Source organism: Eulemur rufifrons, chromosome 1, assembly GCF_041146395.1.
Source record: "Eulemur rufifrons isolate Redbay chromosome 1, OSU_ERuf_1, whole genome shotgun sequence".
In the NCBI taxonomy this organism is placed as follows: domain Eukaryota; kingdom Metazoa; phylum Chordata; class Mammalia; order Primates; family Lemuridae; genus Eulemur; species Eulemur rufifrons.
Window position 1 is genome coordinate 98,269,613 of NC_090983.1, and position 21,923 is coordinate 98,291,535.

The 21,923-nt window shown below is 41.9% G+C and overlaps 1 protein-coding gene across 2 annotated transcripts in view; it reads left to right on the top strand.

The window, feature by feature from the left end:
- Positions 1 to 21,923, top strand: part of CNTNAP5 (contactin associated protein family member 5) — a 770,280-nt gene that overhangs the window by 626,970 nt on the left and 121,387 nt on the right. For both annotated transcript variants that reach the window (XM_069473762.1, XM_069473772.1), the window contains exons 14-16: positions 4,271 to 4,427; positions 19,824 to 19,951; positions 20,128 to 20,298. In XM_069473762.1, the coding sequence (XP_069329863.1) occupies positions 4,271 to 4,427; positions 19,824 to 19,951; positions 20,128 to 20,298 (456 nt within the window). The remainder of the gene's footprint in view (positions 1 to 4,270; positions 4,428 to 19,823; positions 19,952 to 20,127; positions 20,299 to 21,923) is intronic.

The window sequence follows — 21,923 nt, forward strand, 5'->3', positions numbered from 1 at the left end:
CCTCAGGGCAGAGGTCCTGGCACAGGCAGCACATTGCTGAGTTGGTCTCTCCGCATTTGACATTCGGGTGCAGCCAACCAGGCAGGGATCCCCCACTGGGCCAGTTCTGCACATGGTTATGCTTAATCTCAAATCCATTTCTTTTATGTTCATGATTCTGTGTCAGCTCAATGTCTTCCTAATAAATACACTTTGCCTTGGAACTATCAGAGTGAATTCTTGGCTTCTGACCAAGAACCTGATCAATCTAAGTTCTATTTTACCTGTTTTCTGCTACCCGTTTGTTTGTTTTTTTTTTTTTTTTCTGTTAGCCTTCCTATTAGAGTTTCAGCAACATTTTGAAAATTGCAGTTTAAAAACCTGTGTCTATAGATTCTAGAAAATGCCCCAATTTCCTCTTAGGCCTTGTCATAGCTTCGGTTTCCTTTGTCTGTGATGCTCCTGTCCATGTGGCCACCTGTGACTTGCCCCTGCCTTTAGGATTGGGGGGAGTATCTCCGCATCAAGATCTCCCCAACCAGGACAATGTAAAATTGCTTCACGTCCTTCTTCATGGCACACTCGATCCCCTGGCCTGCTGTATTTCCCCCCATACCTCTTACTCCTTTCTAAATACTGTTTCCCCTAATTGCAACATAAACTCAGCGAGGGCTTGCTTTGTCTGTTTCTTTGTTTTGTGAAGTGATTTATCCCAAGTACCTATAATAGTGCTTGAAATACTATCCTTAGTAAATTTGTTGGATAAATGCATATTTTAAAAATCCAATATTTATAATCATTCTTTGTTCTTTCACTTTTGAAAGAACTTTCTGTCAGGAGAAATAAAAATGCAGCTTCTGCGATGGCCCAGATTGGTAGCTACGGTGTAGTTTTTCTTCCTGAATACCCAGTTAGAGTCAAGAATTAAGGGAAATCAAGCCCCTAGTTGATCCTCAGTTTCCTCATTTGCTGTAAACAGCCCAGTATGGCACAGGAACAGAGACACAAGGATGGGACATCTGAGAGGAAAAGTTAGCAATTACCCTCCTGCTTTCATATACATATATATATTTATTTATGTATATATACACATATACATACACACACATTTTGTTCTCTCTCCTTCCTTCCTTCCTTCCTTTCTTTCTTTCTTTCTTTCTCCTTATTTGTTGACAGTCAATCAGTTAAGAAAATTTTATTTTTTATTTATTTTTTTATTTATTTATTTTTTTTGTTGAGACAGAGTCTCACTCTGTTGCCCAGGCTAGAGTGAGTGCCGTGGCGTCAGCCTAGCTCACAGCAACCTCAAACTCCTGAGCTCAAGCGATCCTCCTGTCTCAGCCTCCCGAGTAGCTGGGACTACAGGCATGCGCCACCATGCCCGGCTAATTTTTTCTATATATATTTTTAGCTGTCCATATAATTTCTTTCTATTTTTAGTAGAGGTGGGGTCTCGCTCTTGCTCAGGCTGGTCTCGAACTCCTGAGCTCAAACGATCCGCCCACCTCGGCCTCCCAGAGTGCTAGGATTACAGGCGTGAGCCACCGCGCCCGGCCTGTTAAGAAAATTTTAAACATTTATTTTTTTATTTCAAAGTACTAAGGGGGTACAAATGCTTTTGTTACATGAATATCTTTTATAATGCTTAAGTTGAGGCTTTTAGTGTGCCCATCACCCAAATAGTCTTCATTGTACCCGATGGGTAGGTTTTAACCCATTCGTCCTTCTTGATTCACAATGTCCTTTACATCTCTTTGTGCTCGTGTGTGCCCATCGTTTAGCTCCCAATGATTACGGAGAACATGGGGTGTTTGTTTTTCCATTCTTGAGACCCTTCACTTAGGATAATGGTCTTCAGTTCCATCCAAGTAGCCACAAAAGACATCATTTCATTCCTTTTTATGTCTGAGTAGTAATACATGGTGTGTGTGTGTATGTGTATGTGTGTGTGTATGTGTATGTGTGTGTACACATACACACACATATACATATACGTATACATATATGCATATACCATTTTCTTAATCGACTCACAGATCCATAGGCACCCACACTTTAAGCTATTAATAATTGCCAAACATTAGGAGGGAAGCACCAAGAGGTCCCAGTGGTAGAAGATATGGATGGATTCAAAACAAAAGAAAGCCTTGGGGTTGCCACTGGGAATTCTAGGGGCTTAACACACCAGATAGAAGTTTGTAAAGCTACTAGAAGCAACATGTCCACCAGAAGTCATATGCAAATTGGTTGTTCTGAACTTAAGCCATTAATAATGAAGCCATTATTATGCTTACAACCTTGGGGTAGTTCACACATGAACTAACTCATGATGACGTGAAACTTGACTCTCTGGTCTGGATTCTAGACTCTGGGATGAGAGGCCTGGGCAGCTGGAGAGCGAGAGAGGTCAAGAGATGCATTTTCATTCTTGGGCCCAAGGCCAACATTGGCAAACACATTCAAATACAAAATGATTTACTTCTGTGCTGCCCAGACTGCACGCTGGGATGATAAGCTTACTCCAGTCCAGAAAGTACCGAATGCTCTAAATCAACCTGGCAGCCCTCTAGGCCACGTGAGTGTGACTTACCTGAGCAGAGATTTAGGAAGAAAGCAATTCATCTGAAGTGTTTTACAATAATTTATAGATATTTGAATCTAGGGGAAATGAATTCATACCATTTATAATTATTCTTGAAAAGAAGACACTGGTTAACAGACATCCCAAACTGGTATTCTTGCTTAAAGATAAGGAACGGGCTTGCACTATTTTAGCAGCAGAGTGCAGGGCGCTATGTGGGGTGAGTCAGTCCGACAGGTGGTCTGCTCCGTGCACCGGCACCCCAAGATGCTTCCACTGCTCATAGGACCTTTCCTAGGTTTTCCTCGTGAAAGCAGACAAGGGGTGGGGACTTGTGGCCTCGGCCACACATCGCCCTCCAGATCCCCAAGTGCAGCCCCTCGACTGAATCCAAAATTTGGATGCAGCCAAAAGGCTGAACTCAAGGATCCAGAAGGCCACATGTGGCCCCAAGGCTGCAGGACACTTCTCTCTGACCTCCATGGGAACAGGAGTGGTGGGGCAATTCAGAAAAAGTCGTTGCTGTTTGTATACAGAGAATATTTGTAAATTACATGTTTGTACATAAGGATTGACATGTAAACTAACATCTTGATTAGGCAAAGTTCCAACGGGAAAGCATCCTTAAATACTATTGTTCTAGCTTGAAATTGTTATTGATAAAAATGGTCCTTAATAAATATTTCTTTGAATTTTTTAAATAAGCACATTTTAAGCACCCAAACAGAAATAAGACAGTAATGACCAAAGGGAAGCCAGGCCTCACAGGCTTCAGCCTAATGACGACGCACGTCCATCGCTAGCGCCACCTCTGGCCACGTATCGGCTCCTGAAGGATAATTCTAAGCCACTTCCATGCTCTCAATCATAAAAGAAAATCTAACAAATTTCAGTAAATCAAACTCTGTAAAGAAAAAGGTTGACAAGAGCTAGACTGAAGCCTGCTTTTCTTTTGTGTGTAAACTGGAAGCGAAGGCTGCTCGCCAGCTTCCCGTGGTTAGACACAGCCTTCACACGGGCTTGCTGGCCCACACGTGCCGGCCTTCACAGTGCTTTTGTTTTTCTCCTCATATGCTTGAACTTGGAATTTATGACTGCTGTTGGGAAACATCAGAGGGTATGGTAACCTGGGACTGGTCTTCTCGTGACAGAAACGCGCGGCGGTGGGTGAGGACGGCCCTCCCTCCTGCGTGAGCCCCCTGCACCGGGGTCGCCGTTCGCCTCATCGCCCACCAGACACTGAGGACAAAGGCCGGGCTGATCTTGGCCCGGGTGCTGTCGTTTTCTCTTTAATAGTTTTAAAATGAAATTATTATTTTTTAAATCCATATATGCGATTTTATTTTTGGTCTAAAATCTGGCCCAATCTACTCAATTGTGATACCGACCTGATCTGGAAAGAATTCAAGTTTGTGACCCTGCCTGTGAACATTGTCATTAATCAATATGTGGCCATATAAATCCTTCAGTGAACATGTTTATAGACACATATGTGTGTGTATAAGTGTAAATATCGATATAAACAGAAAGATTGAGAGAGAGAGAGAGAGAGAGAACAACAGTGGGAGGGATGGAGGAAGAAAGGAACGAAGGAAAGAAGGAAGAGAGATCAAGTATATTTTTGGAGACATCTTCATCTCAGTTTCTATGGCACCCCCTGTGTCACTTTAGGCTGTGCCGCCCTGACCTGTGAAACGTCCTGTCTTTCAGATGGAGCGCCATTTACCTGGTGGATCGGCCGGTCCCGTGAAAGGCACCCGTACTGGGGCGGGTCCCCTCCTGGGGTCCAGCAGTGTGAGTGTGGCCTGGATGAGAGCTGCCTGGACACGCGACACTTTTGCAACTGTGACGCTGACAAGGATGAGTGGTAATGAGAATCATGATCTTTACGCAGTTGTGGAAGCAGCACATCAATCAGTGCGTAAAATTTTCCCAGAGAAGGACATGGATGAGAAATTCAATGTGAACTAGGGCTCCCTAATGGTTGTGATTTTTTTTTTTAATTTTGAAAATAACCAGTTACGTGTTAATTTTAGGGCTATTACTGAGGCTTGTAACATAAAAGTCACGTGGTTACACCATCGCCTCCTTTTATTCTGAACCTTTCATTTCAAACAAAGGAATGGAACGGAATATTGAACTTTGCCACTGAGTCAGGGCTTCTGTGATGTGCGGAGTGTGGGTTTCGGGGGAAGAGTGAGGGAGGTGGGGATGAGTGGCTATGCAGACTGTTTCTCCACACTCCGGCCGTGTTCTAGGCACTGGCCTTCCCATTTGCTGCCAATAAAAATATAGCAAAGGGAATTTGTATTTATTGAGCACCTACTTAATCCTCACAACAACCTTTAAAGTCCATGTAAACTTCTCACTTTTGCATATTAAGGCTGAGAAATGTCCATTACAGAAAAATTCAATACTTTTCCCGAGGTCACAGATGTCTGGCAAGTGACATATCCAGAATTTGAACTCAGGTGTGTCTGTGGCCAGAACTTCTCTTACTCTCCTAACCAGCTTACTCCTGCAAAATGAGGTTCAGTTTGAAGTTTCCTGCCCATCACATTTACTTTTCCTGTGTCCTCCAGGCAAACTGCTTGTTTTTCACTGTGTTGATTATGAAAATATGCACAGAACCATTTCCAAATACACTTTTGCTTTGACTGAACTTAAGGATTACTTTGGTTGTGGCTTATGCCATTTTACTCATTTCATCAAATGCTGCTCAATTATAATAATTAAGAATTCTTATGTCAGGCTGTTCTCATCCCAGTTAAAATTTCTTTTGAGTATTTTTCTTTCACTGTTCAAATTGTTAACAGTAGGGATTGTTTCAAATAAAATGTAAGGTTGAGTCAAAACCTCAGTTCTGCGAGGAAAAGACTGAGTGTTTGGCTCCACTGGGCTCCAGGCCAGTGGACCACTTCACACCACTGCAGGGCTGCGTGGGCCCCAGGACAGGTTACCGTGGTGCCTTCCCCCAACCCCAGACTCCTCATGCCTATGGGTGACAGCAGATGCCGTTGACTGGCGGTAGAATGAACTTGTGCATTCTTCGCGCCCCCCACCTTACCCCGCGGTGAATTCTACTGCAGCACTGTGGATGCCCACACACCAAATGTACCTTGTATCCGGGGTGGAGACCACGTCTCTTTAAACATAACATCCCTCAAGACCTGCTCCTGGTGCAGTAGACATTTGGTGATAATTAGTTGAACAGATGAGTTCAGAAAAACCTTTGAAGAGCAGGAATTATCACGAAATGGCATCTACAAGCTTGGGAGATATGTGTGGAAGTGTTAGATGGTTGTGTTGCCAGGAAAACATATTCAAATCCTCTGCTCCCGGTTCTTAGATTCACTCATTTCTTTGATTTATAAGGTCACGTTCACTGTGCATGATGTTAGACACTATTTACAGATTTACAGACATGAATGGAAACATGTTCCCTTCAGTGTGTATAATTGGAGAAGTGGATATAGGAGGCAGTTGTTGAAAGGGGACGCGTTTCCCTAGTCGCCCTGGACTCTGACTCTCCCTTACCTGGATTCCTGATCGCTGCCCACTGTTTCCTTTCCTGCCGTGCAGCCCTTTCTGCACAGGGTGTTTGCCTGCTGCCTCAGTGCCCCCTCTTCCCGGGAACAGCTGGCCAGGGATTAATTCACTGCCACTGGGGGTCAGTGGGGGAGAGTAGCATCACATCACTTAGACGTGTTGCAGTGCCGCTACGCCCCTTTTCTGGAACTTTCCACTGGTCATCTCTTCCACCCAGATTCCAGCCTCTCTCTCTTCTGACCTGTTCATGAGGTCACTGCCCTCTGAACCCCCCATGTGTTAATTCGACTGTGTCATGCAGGAGTGCTCAAAAGGACGCTTGGAAACATCCTTCCCTTCAGCTTCATAGGCTGGTGCATGTTTCATGAGCCTTTCCATTTCCTTTAGAGCCAGGGAAGAAATCCCCAGCCAGTGCCACTTTCTGTGGCAAGCGACCTCTATTAGGGCATCAGAATTTATTATTAGATAAAGGTGTTGTTCACCAACCAACCTTCCAAAGGTCAAGAGAAGAGAACTGAACCTTTCCTGGTGGGGCCACCCGCTTCCTCCGGGGCTGTCCCAGAGTCCCATGCTGAGCACCTTGGGGCAAAGTCCAGGTGAGAAGTGGCCAGAAGGTTCCTCATTCTCATGAGGGAGTAAAGACTGAGATTCTGATTTAACTCTTCTGGGTCTCCTTCACTGTCTTAGCACGAGTCATACCCTGTGATAAATGGTTTTGAAAAATAATTTGTTACAGAAGCAACTGTGTGTACTACTCCACCTGACATTTAATCGCTTACCACTGGTTTGCTGAGCGCCTACTCTGTGCCAGGCACAGTCTGCTGTGCAAAGTCAAGGGCACCATAGTCTCTGCCCTTGAGGAACTCTCAGAACAGTGGGGAAGAAAAAGGTAGTTAATAATCAATGGATCAGTGTGATGAATTTGGGGACAGAGATAAGTGCAGGTATGCCTGGACCTGGGGTAGAAATGGTCTGGGAAAGTTGGATTGTAAGAAAAGTGGTAGTTAAGTTTTGAAGACCCATGAGAAGTAGCTAGAGGAATAAACAAGTTAGTGTGCTACAGGTAGGGGGAACCTTTGTGCTTAGACAGGAAAATGTTAAAAAAAAAAAAAATCACCAATTTTCCAAAACAGGAATATATCGGTGTGGCTGTTGCACAGTTGTCATGTGGGGAATTCACAGGAGATGAAGGCAGGGAGGAAGGACAACTCCAGACCCTAAAGCCCCTTCTAGGTGAAATAATAATTAGCTAGCTTTGTCCATACAGGATTGTGGACACTCAATATACAGACATGAGATCTGGCCAATCCTTGTAGACATGCATGTAGAAAGGAAAAGTATTAATACGAAAGCTGACGCAATCCTGAAATAGTCAATAGTATTCAACATAGTTTCAACCCCTTTCTTGGCTGACATACGGTGAAGCTGGCTTTTCACACGTTTCAGACTTTCGTTTCAGACCACCATGTTTCATGTCACTGGCATTCTGAGTGCTCCTGAGAACGTCAGATGTGTTTGCCTTGTAAGGTTCCTCAAGTTTCTGCTCTTGTAAAGTTAATCAGAAAACCGACCTGGGCTGGTGTAGCACCTAGTGGACAGCAGTTTAATATATTACAACTCCTAGATGGTATTGTCACTTAAAAATGTCGTTTATATCCTGAAGTGTTCTTAGTACTTTATATACTATTATCTAATATTAACATCTCATGTTAGAACTCTTGAGGTTGGTTTTACTACCTTTTTCCCCAGAAAAAGAAACTGAGGACCTGAGTGACATTTGGCTTGGCTAAGGTCACCTGTCTAGGGATAGAGCTGAGATTCTAGCTGAACCCACAGGTGTTCTTGTTGACTCCATGGAGCAGCCACTGGTGTTGGGATTATGGGTTGTGAGGATGTTGTCAGGGCATCCGGGGTCTCTGGCCTCGCGTCGGAGCTGCTCAGGCTGAGTCGGCTGCTCGCCTTGGCACCTGCCAAGCTTCTGGTGACTGATTTTTTTTTCTGTTTTAATAGACCTCTATAACTGAATAACTTAATATTTTATATTTCAATGAGGCCCAAATAAATGAGGGAAATGAGTGTGTGTTTTAGGGGTGGGTGACAGTGAGGCAGCTCAGGAGATGAAGATTGTTGGAGAGAGATAAAAGAAATCACTCAATGAACCTCAAAGCACATTTCCTTCTTAAGTGAAAGGAATTCCCAACTAGACTTCTGAATCAGGTGTGCTATAGCAGCGGTCCCCAACCTTTTTGGCATCAGGGACTGGTTTCATGGAAGACAATTTTTCCATGGACCAGGGCCAGGAGAGGGGAGGCAGAGCTCCGGGGGTGTTGCGAGCCATGGGGAGTGGCTGTGAATAGCCAGATGCTCACCTTGCCTCCTGCTGTGCAGCCCAGTTCCTAACAGGACGGGGTTGGGGACCTCAGTGCTACAGAGCTGATTTCTCGGGGGTTTCTATCTTAGCCCAAGTACTAAATAGGAAGGAAAAAAAGGGGAGGGGAGGAGGGGGGAGGGAGGAAGGGAGGAAGGAAGGAAGGGAGGAAGGAGGAAGGAAGAAGTTATAAAAATAATTTTATAGTTAGTGACTGTTTGCAAAGGAACTTCTCTCCAACTTAGTCATGCAGTCTGTAGAAAGCCTCCCAGATGGTGGCTTGGCTCCTGATGCAGCTCCTATGGACTGATGGACTGTTCAGAGTAAGAAAGGAAACCGGTGACAGCTTCAGTCTGCAGCCTCTGTGGTAGCACAGAGGAGTTCTGGCTGGGTGGGAGGTGGAGAAATGGTGACCCGAGACGAGGGCTCAGAGGACAGCCGGGCAGCGTGTTGGAGAAGGCAGGGGACCCACAGTGTCCCTGTCAGTAGTGCTCTGTGTCCCAGGTTAGGAGTTTTCTCATCCAAACAACCATGTTGAACTAAAATGAAGCTCTCTTGCTTAACAGCAGACCATTATTTTATTTATTTTAGAAGAAAGTGAAGGAGTTTTCAATTTTTGGTAATTCTGGTCTTTGCCTCCTGCCCTTAGTGTACCCTTCTATGAATTGATATGGCAAAAATAGAAAGAGAAGATGATGTAGGGTTTCAATTCTGGTCATCTGATAATCCAAAAAAGGAAATCTATTGTTCTTTTTCTTAAAGAACAGAATATTTTTAGGAGATGTCTTTTTTTTTTTCAGTATATGGAATCGTGGAGCTTCAAGCCACTCTTTAGCCCTTGATTCTACATCTCTGCCAGAGAAATTATTTAGTACATGTTGCTGGATTCATGAATGAAGGGTGGATGAATGACTTCTGTTGGACATATTTTTACCTCTATGTCCTTAGGTAGGTCAGGCCACAGCCATTCTAGGAATAAGAGATATTTACTTCATTGTTAGCCATTACCCTTCTTTGACAATCTCACAAGAAATATTTACCCAAGTTTAACCTAAATGCCTTTTGCTGCAGATTTATTTTCTCCTGGTATCAAAAGTAGTCATTTGTCTTTCTGTGCGTGGCTTATTTCACTTAACGCGGTACACTCCAGATTCCTTCGTGTTCTCACAGGTGACAGGACTTTCTTATTTTTTCAAGTTTGAGTAGTCTTTCATTGTGTGCATAGACCACATTTTCTTTATTCACTTGGCCATTGATGAACACTGAGGTTGTTGCCATGGGAGGTGATAGCTACGTTAATTAGCTTGATTTAGCCATTCCACAACTTATACATATGTCAAAACACCATGTCGTACACTATAAATATATACAATTTTTGTTGTTCAATTAAAAATAAGCTAATTTTGAAAAAGTAGTTAAAAGTGTTCATCCTGCTCCAAAGGTTATCTCTTTATATATTTGCCTTCAAAATGAGCTTTTCTCTTTGTAAATGAGTGTCGGATCCAGTCCCCAGGACCTTGCCCTTCCCAAAGGCCCCTCATTCCCCTCCCATGAGACTTGCTGAGATGACACCACATACGTCCAAGGGATGTAGGGTTTTCTGTTTGCTCACCTAGGTCATTCTTTGATCTCTCAGATCGCCTTTGATTCCTTAAAGGCTTCACTTTGAGGTTCTCAGTCTCAGTGCAGCCGGGGTGCCTCCTACCAGATAGCATCCTGAGTCCAGGCTCCTGTCCCCAGTCCTGAGAGAGAAAATAAGATCACCTCAGGGCACACCAAGATTTTATCTCTTATAAAAAAAAAAATAAAGCACACAATCTCTATTGATTGAATCTTATTATTCATGAATCTGTTTATGAGTTATTCTGCTGCTTTTGAGTTTTGGAAGTAAGTGCCTTTCCTCCAGGCAGGCAGGAATTAGGAGGGTTTATTTGGGTTTTACTCACTTGGTCCCTGAATCCCCTCTTGTATCTTGCAGTAGAATCGGGGCCTCTTGTGTTGGAGAGACGTATGCTGGGCACGTGCTGGGCTCTCCACGCATTACCTGCTGAGTGACAGGATGAATGAATGAAGGGATGGAGATGCTTCCTCCTCCCATCCTCTCGTCCCGGCCAAATACGCCCTCTACTTGCTAATTGTTGGCTGCTGTTTTAGTCATTGAATTTTCCCTTAAAGTATACATTCTGGGGTAACTTGATACTGGTTTTGTCACATTAATGTTCCCATGACCGGGTTTCAGATCTTCTTTTTGACACAATGTTTTGTGATATGTCAGAGTGGGAAGAATATAAAGGCATTGCACAATCAAGAGAAGAAGAAAAAATTTGAAAATGTGGAAAAGAACCTACAACCAGAGGTTGAAAATTCAAAACTCAAATATCACATCATTATTTTGTAGAATTCTAGATGAGGTAAAATAGTTGATATTTTGCCAAGGGTAACATGAAAGGTCTTTTATTTTGGTCTGTCTTTTTATTTAATGATGCCAACATCCTGTTATCTATTGGGGGATAATATCTAATATGAACTGTTTGATAACTTGTTCTGGAAAACAAAACACAGCTGTGAAACACTCCTTTGTATGCTTGTAAGAAACAGTTAAAACATAGGTTGAGGTTTCTACTACATCAGTTATCTGTCAAGCTCTACAGATACACTACGGCTAAATTGTCTTGAAGCCTCATTATTTGAGCAATTGCAAAGTTGTATCTGAAATAGAATTCAAAGTCAATATTGAGATTAAGATTTTGCATTTATATAGCATGTTTTCTACAAAATTTTGATTTAAACTTTTATTGTACACCAAAACATTGTCATTTTACTTAAAAATGCAATCAGACTTTGGCTGCTATTTTGATTCGCTGACTTATCACAAAGTTCATGGTGTTAACTCCCTCAGGGCAGCTTACTCAGACGCCAATCGGTTAGATATGCTGCTTGCCTCTGTGTCTTCTCCGTCTGATCACAATCGCCAGTTCTGCTCCACCGAATTTTTAATAATGCATAATTGGGATTATTTTTCTTATTTTTTTATTTTATGGGCTTCTTTTATTATGAAAGAAATATAATATCCTTATCATAGTCAAATATTTCAAAAGTATTTAAATAAAAATAAATAGAAGCTCCCACCTTACTTCCACTTTAAAGTACTTACTTCCACCCATATGCAAAATCTTGCTCCTATATAATAGGTGGGTGTGTAGGGTTTTTCTACATATAAATATCTTCCTATGCAAATAACATATTTATAAATATGTACTTATTCAGTTGTTACCAAATGTGAGATAAAAATTAAACATATAAATCTATAGCTTGCTTTTTCCAAGTAAAGTGTATCTTGGAGGCCTTTCTCTTGGCATTGCCAAATAAGCATGAAAAAGAATACACTCCAACCGTTTAATGGCTGTGCAGTATTCCATAGCATGGTCATGTCATTACTTATATTACCACTCCCAAGCATTTGGTTTGTAATTGATTTGTCACTATGAGAAATAATGCTGCTATGAAAATTGTTGAGTCCTGATTTATACCCTTGTCCATTTTCAAATGAATATGTGTAGTGAGTAGAATCCCAGCTTAGAATTGCTAGATGATGCACTTTTTGACTTTGATAGATATGGCCAGATTGCTGGAGGGACTTGGGTCTTTATGCAGACCACAGGGGGATCGATTCACAATCGGCTGTCCTGGCCTGTGGGGTGAAGTGATCTTCTCTCCAAGGAGGTAGCTTTACCACGGGCATATTTAGAACTCGCCAGAGTCAGAACATGGCCACACAGCAAGAAATTTGTTCTAACCTCTTCTTGATCAGAACTTGTTGGAACCCTTAGCCAGGTGTGGCTGAAGGGGACAGCCCCGACAGGCCGGGACTTTGGTGACGTGATATTCCTCCTCACTTTCTTCTCTGCCTCTGTCATTTCTACCCTGCCTGGGGCCACTTCTGTGGTCCACTATGATGCTCTTGGTGAACTAGAAATAAATCCTGATGTCTGCATTTTTTTTTTTTTCTTCAAAGCATAGTGTCTTCGTCATGTAGAAAAAGAAGAAATAATTCTATCTCCTTTGCATATCTGCCTTATAGGTATTTGGTGAAAATGTCATGAGCTAATTCATGTAATACACTTAGAACACACAAATTGTAGCAATTTTTGCTAGCAGCATTGTCATTTTCTGGATGTAAAATGTAATGACTCTCTAAGAAATATTTTATTATGTAATGGAAAGAACAAATTCTGGATTTGTCACTTATTAAGTATAGAGTCTAAATCACTTAGCCTCTCTGAGCTTCAGGTTCCTTTTAAAAAAAAAGGGGGGGAGGAAATATCTATCTCTGGGGAGTGCTGGCTGAGTTAGCAATAATTTGTGCATGTAGCAGATGTAGCATGGAGTCAGTTTGCAAAGATTTATAAGTCATCTTTTTATTTTTTCTATTTTCACAATATCTTACACAATAAGGGGCAGCATTGATTGATAGAAGGTAAACTCAAGTCTAAGAAAAGTATATGTATACATATGCAATTAAATGAAGAACACAACAGAACTAATTGCGTGCCAGCACAAAGTTCATTCAATCCTCAAACTCGGGGTGAAGTAAGGAAGTAACGCTGAGGTTTCTTCTCCCCCAGACAGGGCTGCCCCTGAAAGTTTTCTAGTAAAACTCACCATGTAGTGGATGGATCTGCCCTGAGTAGAAATAAGCCCAGAGATTGCTTGTAAATGCATAACTGAGGAGTTTGTGGACTTCCAGAACTCCTGCCAAGGTGACCCATGTGTAATCTCAGGGAATGCAGGGCTGGAAAATGATTGCAAATTAGTAAACTGAAACCTAATCAATTGAATTGTATCTCATGTGGAGAAAGCCTGTGTGCACAGAATAGGGATGGTCATCCTAAGGGCCGCCAAGGACAGCTCAAGGACTCGGGGCCTGGTGTTGTCATTCCAGCTCTGTCCAGAGGAGACGTAGACTAAATGTGAGAAACATCAGCTTCCTTTCATGAGAGAGCTGCTCTCTGTAGGTGTGGGACCCGTGTTGGAGCACAGCAGACATTGGTGGGTACAGGCAAGTGCTTTGGTGTCTAAACATGGGTTCAAATCCCAGCCTCTCCATTTGCAAATGATGCACCCTGAGAAGTTTTGTCACCTCTCTGAACCTCAATTTCCTCTCCTGTACAAGGCAGGTAATTATTATAAAATCATCATGTCAGGATTAAATTAGACCATGTGTGAAACCATATTCCAATGCTCCAGTGGCCAGGGGAAGGCAAGAGGCAGCTCCCACACTTAGCTCCAGAGATGTGAGGTGCTCAGCTGAACCCCAAACCATCAATACATTCTAAGAAAGCACCCTCAAACTCTAGGAGACCCTCTATCTTGCAGATCATTTTCTTTAGAAAGATCTCCTCTCTGTAAAAGGCAAGTATGGTTTCCAACAGAATTTTATTGTCCATTCTACTATGTTACATATTTTGGAGTTTGGACTTTACCTGTAAGAGACAGAGATCTCTTAACAGCTTTTAAGCAATACAATATGAATCACGGTTCACATTTCATTTCTTGCAGTAATAAGAAGAATGAGAGGAAGGGAGAGAAGGGGAGATTGGAAGCATGGAGCCAGCTGAGGTGACCATCTCCAAGGCCTAGGCAGGGACTGTGAGGTCTCAAAATAAAACCGAGGCTAGAATGGGGAGGGAAAGGCTGTTAAATGGAGAGAAAAAAGAAGGTGAAATTGGTGGAAGTTGTTAATCGAGAACAAGAGAGGAAGTAGGAAGAGGGGGAGAGAGGAAGACCTGTGGGGTTTTTTTTTGTTTTTTTTTTTTGAAACAGAGTCTTGCTCTGTTGCCCAGTCTAGAGTGCCACGGCATCAGCCTAGCTCACAGCAACCTCAAACTCCTGGGCTCAAGCAATCCTCCTGCCTCAGCCTCCTGAGTAGCTGGGACTACAGGCATTCGCCACCATGCCCGGCTAATTTTTTCTATATATATTTTTAGTTGTCCAGCTAATTTCTTTCTATTTTTCAGTAGAGACAGGGTCTCGCTCTTGCTCAGGCTGGTCTCGAACTCCTGAGCTCAAACAATCCACCCACCTCAGCCTCCCAGAGTGCTAGGATTATAGGCGTGAGCCACAGCACCTGGCCAAGACCTGTGTGTTTATGGCCTTACCAAATGGGTATGCAAGGCAGGTTGCTCACGGAGGTGAGTAACCAGGAAGGCAGGAAAGCTGACCCATGGGGCAATCACTAGTGGAAGGGATTTGAGCACATTAGTTTAAGGTGCATGTTGGTTTCTGAAAATGTTTAGCAGGTGGTCGAATAAATACATACTCATAGAAAAAGTGTGGTGTGTGTCCATTTGTGTGTGAGGAAAGAAGGCGGATGTAAAACCAAAATGCTCTAACACAGGGAGGTAAGTTAGTGGCTGGCATGTTCTATGGAAACCAGCAAGTTAGTGAGAGAAGTCTCCATGGAGTGAAAAAGGAAAAGGTTGATTGTTGTAGGTTGAAGATGAAAAGGGAGCAGAGGAAGATGAGACAAAAGAGAGAATGCAGACAATTATCTAAAGAGAAAGGAGAAAGAGAAGTAACTAGATTGAGAGGTAAGGCTGAAGCATGCAAGCAGAAAGACAGAAGCTGCAGCTGTAGGAGAAAGTGCCCTGAGAAAGCAGGAGAAAACGGGATTCAAAACGGAGGATGCACTGTTAGCCATGGGTGAGAGGAGGGAGTCACAGTGGGTACAGGTGCTCTAACTTTGTAGATACTCTTGCCATATTGCTGATTAATGTTGAGCTTATTTTCTACATAACATTTACCCATTTTCCAATGGGGAAAATAATAATTACACACACACAAGTCAAAAAAATGAATAAATATCAGAACGAATTGTATGCAAAAAATGAAATTAGGACAGAGAAGGAAGGGAGAATGTAGACCATTTTGGGGACATTTCTAAGTAGGAATCAGACTTGAGTTTTGTGAAATTTGGAGAGTTGGACAATGCAAACAGTTGATCTGTTCCAGAGAATGGGAGAGATATATTTGGGAGTCATCCGGCCTAAGTGTTGTTGAATCATGAATGTGCTGTGCAATCCAATAGCTGTGACTTGTAATCAACTTGCTTCCTTAATTGGACTGATAGCAATCTGGAAAGGTATATATTTATGGCACTACCAATTGCTTCTTTCTTCTTATCCAGGACATGCTCAACAAATTATGCCTCCAAAAATGTTCATCAGAGGTAGTATTTTTTAAATCAATTTTACACCTATAAGTCTTGAGGGCCATTCTAATTTCTTAATAACAAAGTGACATTGAGTATACCTTGGCTGTGTTCATATGCCAACAACTGATTTTGTGTTCTCACATCTATTTGTGAAAAGCCCTATGGTTTTAGGTTTCTGGAGTGTTAATAGACAAAAATGTAGTTTCTCAAAAATTAAATATATGCTTAAAGTGTCTTTCCTCCCTCTTCATATTTCTTACACTGGGAACAGAAAACAGGATTCCAGATATGGTCTGGTCCGTGTTGAACACGGAGGGATGGAAGTTATCCTGGTGCAGACTCTGTATATCTGACCACAGATGATGCTTGCGTGTGCTTTTGTTGGCAGCCAGGCGACCTTTTAGCTCATTTTGAGCCTCTTGTTACCTGATCCCCTGGGTCTTTTTTATCTGGAAGTCTTAAGAAGGAAGGCAAAAGGGAAATAACTGCCCTTTAGACAAAGCTGGGATGGTCGTTGGCAAGCACCCACGCAGCACTGCGGACTACAGGTCGTTCCTCCGTGGCAGGCACAGGGCAGGAGGGCAGCGTGTAACCCGCTTGAGGGAAAGGCACGTGGAGTCTCTTGAGGTTGATCCACTTGGATTTGCACAAGGGCTTCAAAGGGAGCTGAGGTTTTGAGCTCTTCCTATAATACTCTAACTTTGTCTGTCATATGCATGTTTTATTTGCCACTTTTGAGTGACTGAAAGAGGGAAGGACATAAAAAGGTGAAAAATACCCTATTTCTCTTAATAGATTCAGGCACCCAAATTACTCTACTAAAAACATTTCCAGAGCAGCAGTTGACTCCAGATTGGTTGACGAAAATAAATAGTGGGCCGTGACATTTCATCACATGAATGATGTGCTAGAAAATCCATGGCTTTCACCTTTGCCTTGCTTGTCTGAATTTGGTAAAATCCCAAGATTCAGATACTTAAACTGAGATAAGACTGCATTGACTAATTTTGGGCCACACCTTTGCTCTTGAGATATTTGAGTTTTTTCTTTACACAAGCTTTGGTGTTTTTTCTTTATGTCATGCTAAAATGTTTTTTGGGGACCACATGTGTATTCCTTCTGCTCTGATGGTCTCCATGGGCTGGAACCTCTGGCTGCTCTGCTCATTCATTCCAATGGTGTGTCCCCTTTCCTATTTTCTTTTTAAATGTTCTTTATATTGCACTTTTTTATTTCAAACTTTACTGAGAATTTCAGTAACTATTTATTGAGCCCCTATTATGTGCTAGTGTGTGTATTAGTTGTTTTATATACATATCTACTTTGGTTTATACAACAATATCAAATTAGTATTATTATCACCATTCAAGACATAAGGAAACCAAGGCCCAGAGTGACCTCACTGATCTTCTACAACCAGCGCATGGGACGCAACTCCTGTTAGTCTGGTCCCAGTGACGGTACTTTCCCCCCATGACACAATCATCTCTCAACTGTACTCGTGAAGGGCCCTGTACCTTGTTCCAGGGGAAGTCAAAGTCTGCAAAATAGTTAACCCTGGTGTAAAAAAAAGTCAGATCTATAGCTGTAGACCCCTTATGTGTCAATAGTTACCACCCTAATTTTCAAAATTTTATCATGACTAAAATCCATCACTACCACTATTGCCCTGAATGTCCTACCCATTGTTTTGAAATATTGGAATTATACCTGTCAGTCACAAATGGAATTAAATCCAATCATATTCTCACTATGACCCTAAAAGCCTGAACACATATGTGAGTTCCCCTTGCTGGCTACGCTGCCTCCAGGCTAAACACAGCCCTCACAGGCGTTTTCTTGGCCCACTCACTGTTGGTTCTCACCACACTTTTTTTTTTTTTTTAAAGAATTTTAAATTCATTGCCAAGATTAGAAAATTGAAAAATTTTACATTAATATTCTAGTCTGGCTCTCTGGTCTTGTATTCATGAATGGCATAATCACCTGTTGCTAATGAATATCACTGCCCTGCTGCCTAAAGGAGGACAGCCACTTTCTACCAGCCTATCTTTTTCCCCCGACGCTGAAACTGTGTGTCAGTTTCCGTTTATTACTAATACAAAGCTGGATTCACTCATTTGTATTATTTCCCTGACCCCTGTAGGCATCTGAGATTGTATCTGTTTCTGTTTCATTAAGCAACTTTGGAGAGCAATTTACATTTTTTTTTTCTTTTCAGATAAAAAGTATTCTTAGTAATGTGCCTTGCATCATCAATCTAAATATGATTTTTTCTCTGTTATTTGGAAGAGAGTTTCATGCTTAGAGTGCTATTTGTCTATCTCAACACTCTGACACAAGGGCATTAAATTGATGTAGACAAGAGGCCAAGTGCACAGGGAAGCAGGAGTTGGCATTGATGGACAGACTTCAAAATCCACCATTTTCACCTTGAAAATTAAAATGGACAGAAATAAATCCTATAGCAGTACAGAATTTCTTCAGGAGGAAATCTGGATTTGGTCTCCATTCTACTTGGGCTGTTTAGAATTTGTTTTAAAATCTCTGCTTGAAAAGATATTGGAATGTGAAGATTTAAGTTTATTCCTGTGTCTATGCAACATTCGCAGAAGTACTTTCAGACTGAGACAAAAGCCTTATTCCACATGCTTTGAATGGCCTTTCAGTACAGCCACTCAGGTACTAGATACATCCCTTTACATTTCTGGTTGATAGACCTGAGGGATAGGTGTGCAGGTGAATATTTGATTTATTTATAACCAAGATGAACTAATAGGTGTTTTTCTCCAAATCTCATGAGTTGGATGATAAATCTTAAACTTTAATTTCCCACATGTGCTGTGTAGTGTGAGCTCTCCATACAGAATCATAGCCGGATGCATGGGAAGATGAATTGACTTGCCTGGGGCCACACAGTGGTTCAGGGACAGAGAAGAGAACTAAAATAGGTGTCACCAGTACCATTTTTGAGCACTTACCATAGATCAGGCACCATGCTAAGTGACGGTATAATCTTATTTAATCCCCTCAATAACTCTGTAATATAAATATTGTCTCCATTTTAAAACTGAACGCCCTGAGGATCTCAGAAATGAAATCATTTGTCCAAGCTAACACAGCATGGAGCTGGAGACTGGGATTACAGGGCACATCTGTGTGCTTCTAAAACCATGTTCTTAAAGACATGAGACAGATACTGGGATACCAAAAATGCGACTTGGTCTCGGCCCATTCTGCTGTGTGACCTTATGTCTAATATTTCTGAGCCTGAGCTTCTCCATTTGTAAATGGGGATAATGACACCTACTGCATAGGATAGGATTATTGTTTGGGAAAAGAATACGTATGCCCTCATATATTCCTGGTTCAACATAGTTATAAATCCAATGCCAGTTTCTTACATCCGATTTTCACTCTCAGCCAAATGGTGTGGCCCTTTCCATGAGTTTATAAAAGCAACTTAAAAAGAGGAGGAAAAACTGGCTTACTCCTATTTTTTTTAACTTTGTAGTCAAAAGGTGACTAGTCAATATTTTACTTACATGATTCACAGAAAAAAAAAAAGAAAAAAACAGCCAGGATCATTAACTACCAAGATCTTTAAAACTAAGAACAAAATGAAAAGCAACAAAGCAGTGAGTAGTATATTGAGCTTAAATGTTGTAAGAAACATCTGGAGTTGATTAAAACCTGTTGGCATGTGACTGAAACAAGTCCTTGGAGTGATTTTCAAGTGGGATTTGTGACACCTATTTCAGTCAGTTCCTGAAAGAGCTGATCTCTTTATGGGAATGAGAGGTGACGTTTAATGTCACATCCGCACACGTTGGGCAGGTGGGACGTTCTTGGCCACAACAGGCAGCAGAAATCTGTGTAAACTGTCTGTGTTTCTGTGAGCACATATAGGGAAGATGTAAAATCCACTTGTTTTTGGAAGGTGGCCGTGGGGTTTGTCACTGGCATTCCTTCCTTTCACACACGCTTCTGGGATGAAAGCCTTCTCTTATCCTCCTCCCTGCTCCTACCTTGCTGCAACTGCCCAAATCGCTTTTGAAAAGAGGGGTTTTGGCAAACAGTCCCTAGATTATCCACATTTTGTCCTCCTTTTTTCTTAAACTTATGTTTTTCAGGGCAAATGATACTGGCTTGCTTTCCTTCAAAGACCACTTGCCTGTCACTCAGATAGTCATCACTGATACCGACAGATCAAACTCAGAAGCTGCTTGGAGAATTGGTCCCTTGCGTTGCTATGGCGACCGTGAGTACCAAATCGAAAGAAGCTTTCTCTCTGCATTACATGAGCACAAGATGTTTTTACTCCCTTATCCCCTTTCCCTGCAGTGTCCCCTAATCTTGAAAATTATCCACATGCCCAGTGCTTCCCCTACCCCGCTGAAAATGACAAACTGTGCTTACGGATTTTCTCATTTGCAGGACACTTCTGGAATGCTGTCTCATTTTATACCGAAGCCTCTTACCTCCACTTCCCTCCCTTCCATGCGGAATTCAGTGCCGATATCTCCTTCTTTTTCAAAACCACAGCGTTGTCTGGAGTGTTCCTAGAAAACCTTGGCATTAAAGACTTCATTCGACTCGAAATAAGCTGTAAGTGCCCTCAATTACGAGTCTAATGTAACTGGTCAACAGAACACGTTTTGGTGTTATCCTTGCCACCAATCACTGGTGCATATTTGTACCGTCAAATTAATCTCACTGGACATCTGTAAAATTAGCAGTGATAATTTCTAGTTCCTTTTAATGGCTTATGATTTATCATGATATATCAGTATTTCATCATTCTTTCATCACAATATGTGCATTTCAAAAATTCCCTTGGATACATATTACAGTGTCCATTATCTGATCCATGGGTGTTTCTTAGCTGTGACTTTAATCTTCCACACCACAGGACTTTTTCATTACACTTTCCACGGAAAGCTGAAAAGATATTATGCATTCTATTCATATTTGGGATCTACTTTTTTGTTGTACCTTTGCTCAAAAAGTAATTTCCTGCCTTATCTGCCAACTCCGGTGGTTTCTGTACCACCTCCCCATGAGCAGTGGTGTATCCAATAAAAATAATGCCAGGATGTGCATCAGCCTTTAACACCCAGCCCCTACATACAAGCTATGTTCAGTAATCATCACTGAAGTGAAATGAAAAATAATAGAATTAAAGACAGTGAAATGTTTTATTACTGAACATACGTAATCATGCCAGTAAAAATATATTCTAGTACAAAAAAAGAAAAGAAAATATATTGTTTTGGCTGGACGTGATGGCTCACACCCGTAATCCTAGCACACAGCAGGTCAAGGCAGGAGGATCACTTGAGGCCAAGAATTAGAGCCCAACCTGAGCAACATAGTGAGATCTCATTTCTACAAAAAACAGAAAAATTAGGCAGGCCGGGTGACACACACCTGTAGTCCCAGCTACTAGGGAAGCTGGGGCATGAGAATCACTTGAGTCCAGGAGTTTGAGGTTGCAGTGAGCTGTGATGATGTCACTGCACTCTAGCCCGGGGGACAGAGCATTTTCACCAGAAAATCCATCATGGATTTCTTTTCTGTTAGTAAAAAGTTGCAAAGTCCCTAAGCATTTGAAACTGCTTGAGCTCTCTTAGGTTGCAGTTTGTGCCTCCAACCCCTGTGGTTCCGTAGATTCGCGCACTCAGCAGTCGCTTTGAGTTAAACTGTGTTAGCACAGCAATTGTAAAGATGAGAGCGAGAATCTGAGTTCTCACTCTTGAAAGTGAACACACGTATTTGAGTCTGCATGTCCAGGAGCCAATGGCAAATCCGGAGTTCTCTGTATTAATTTCCCCATCAAATATAGTATTTATTGAGTGATAAATAATAAAAATGTACTAGTTTGAAGTTTATATATTCTTAAAAATTAACGGTAGCTTCAGCATCTGTTAAGACTTAGACCAACAAAAGATATGTGTGGTGGAGGAAGTTTTATCACTGACATTGCTTAGAATTCCTGTGTGTGGCAATAATAAGAAAGCACGTATGTGTCTAGTTACTTTTGCTATTGTCTTTAGGTTCCCTGTGCTCTGCGTGACCCCTTGTAGCTTGTGCACAGGGTGGACTGTCCTCGCAGCCTTAGTGTGCCCATGACCATGGATACTCATGCTTCTCATTGGTGCCCCATCTATGTGTGTCTAAATGAATGTTTTCCATAGTTTGATTAAGGCAATTGACCATATCACAATAAGGAC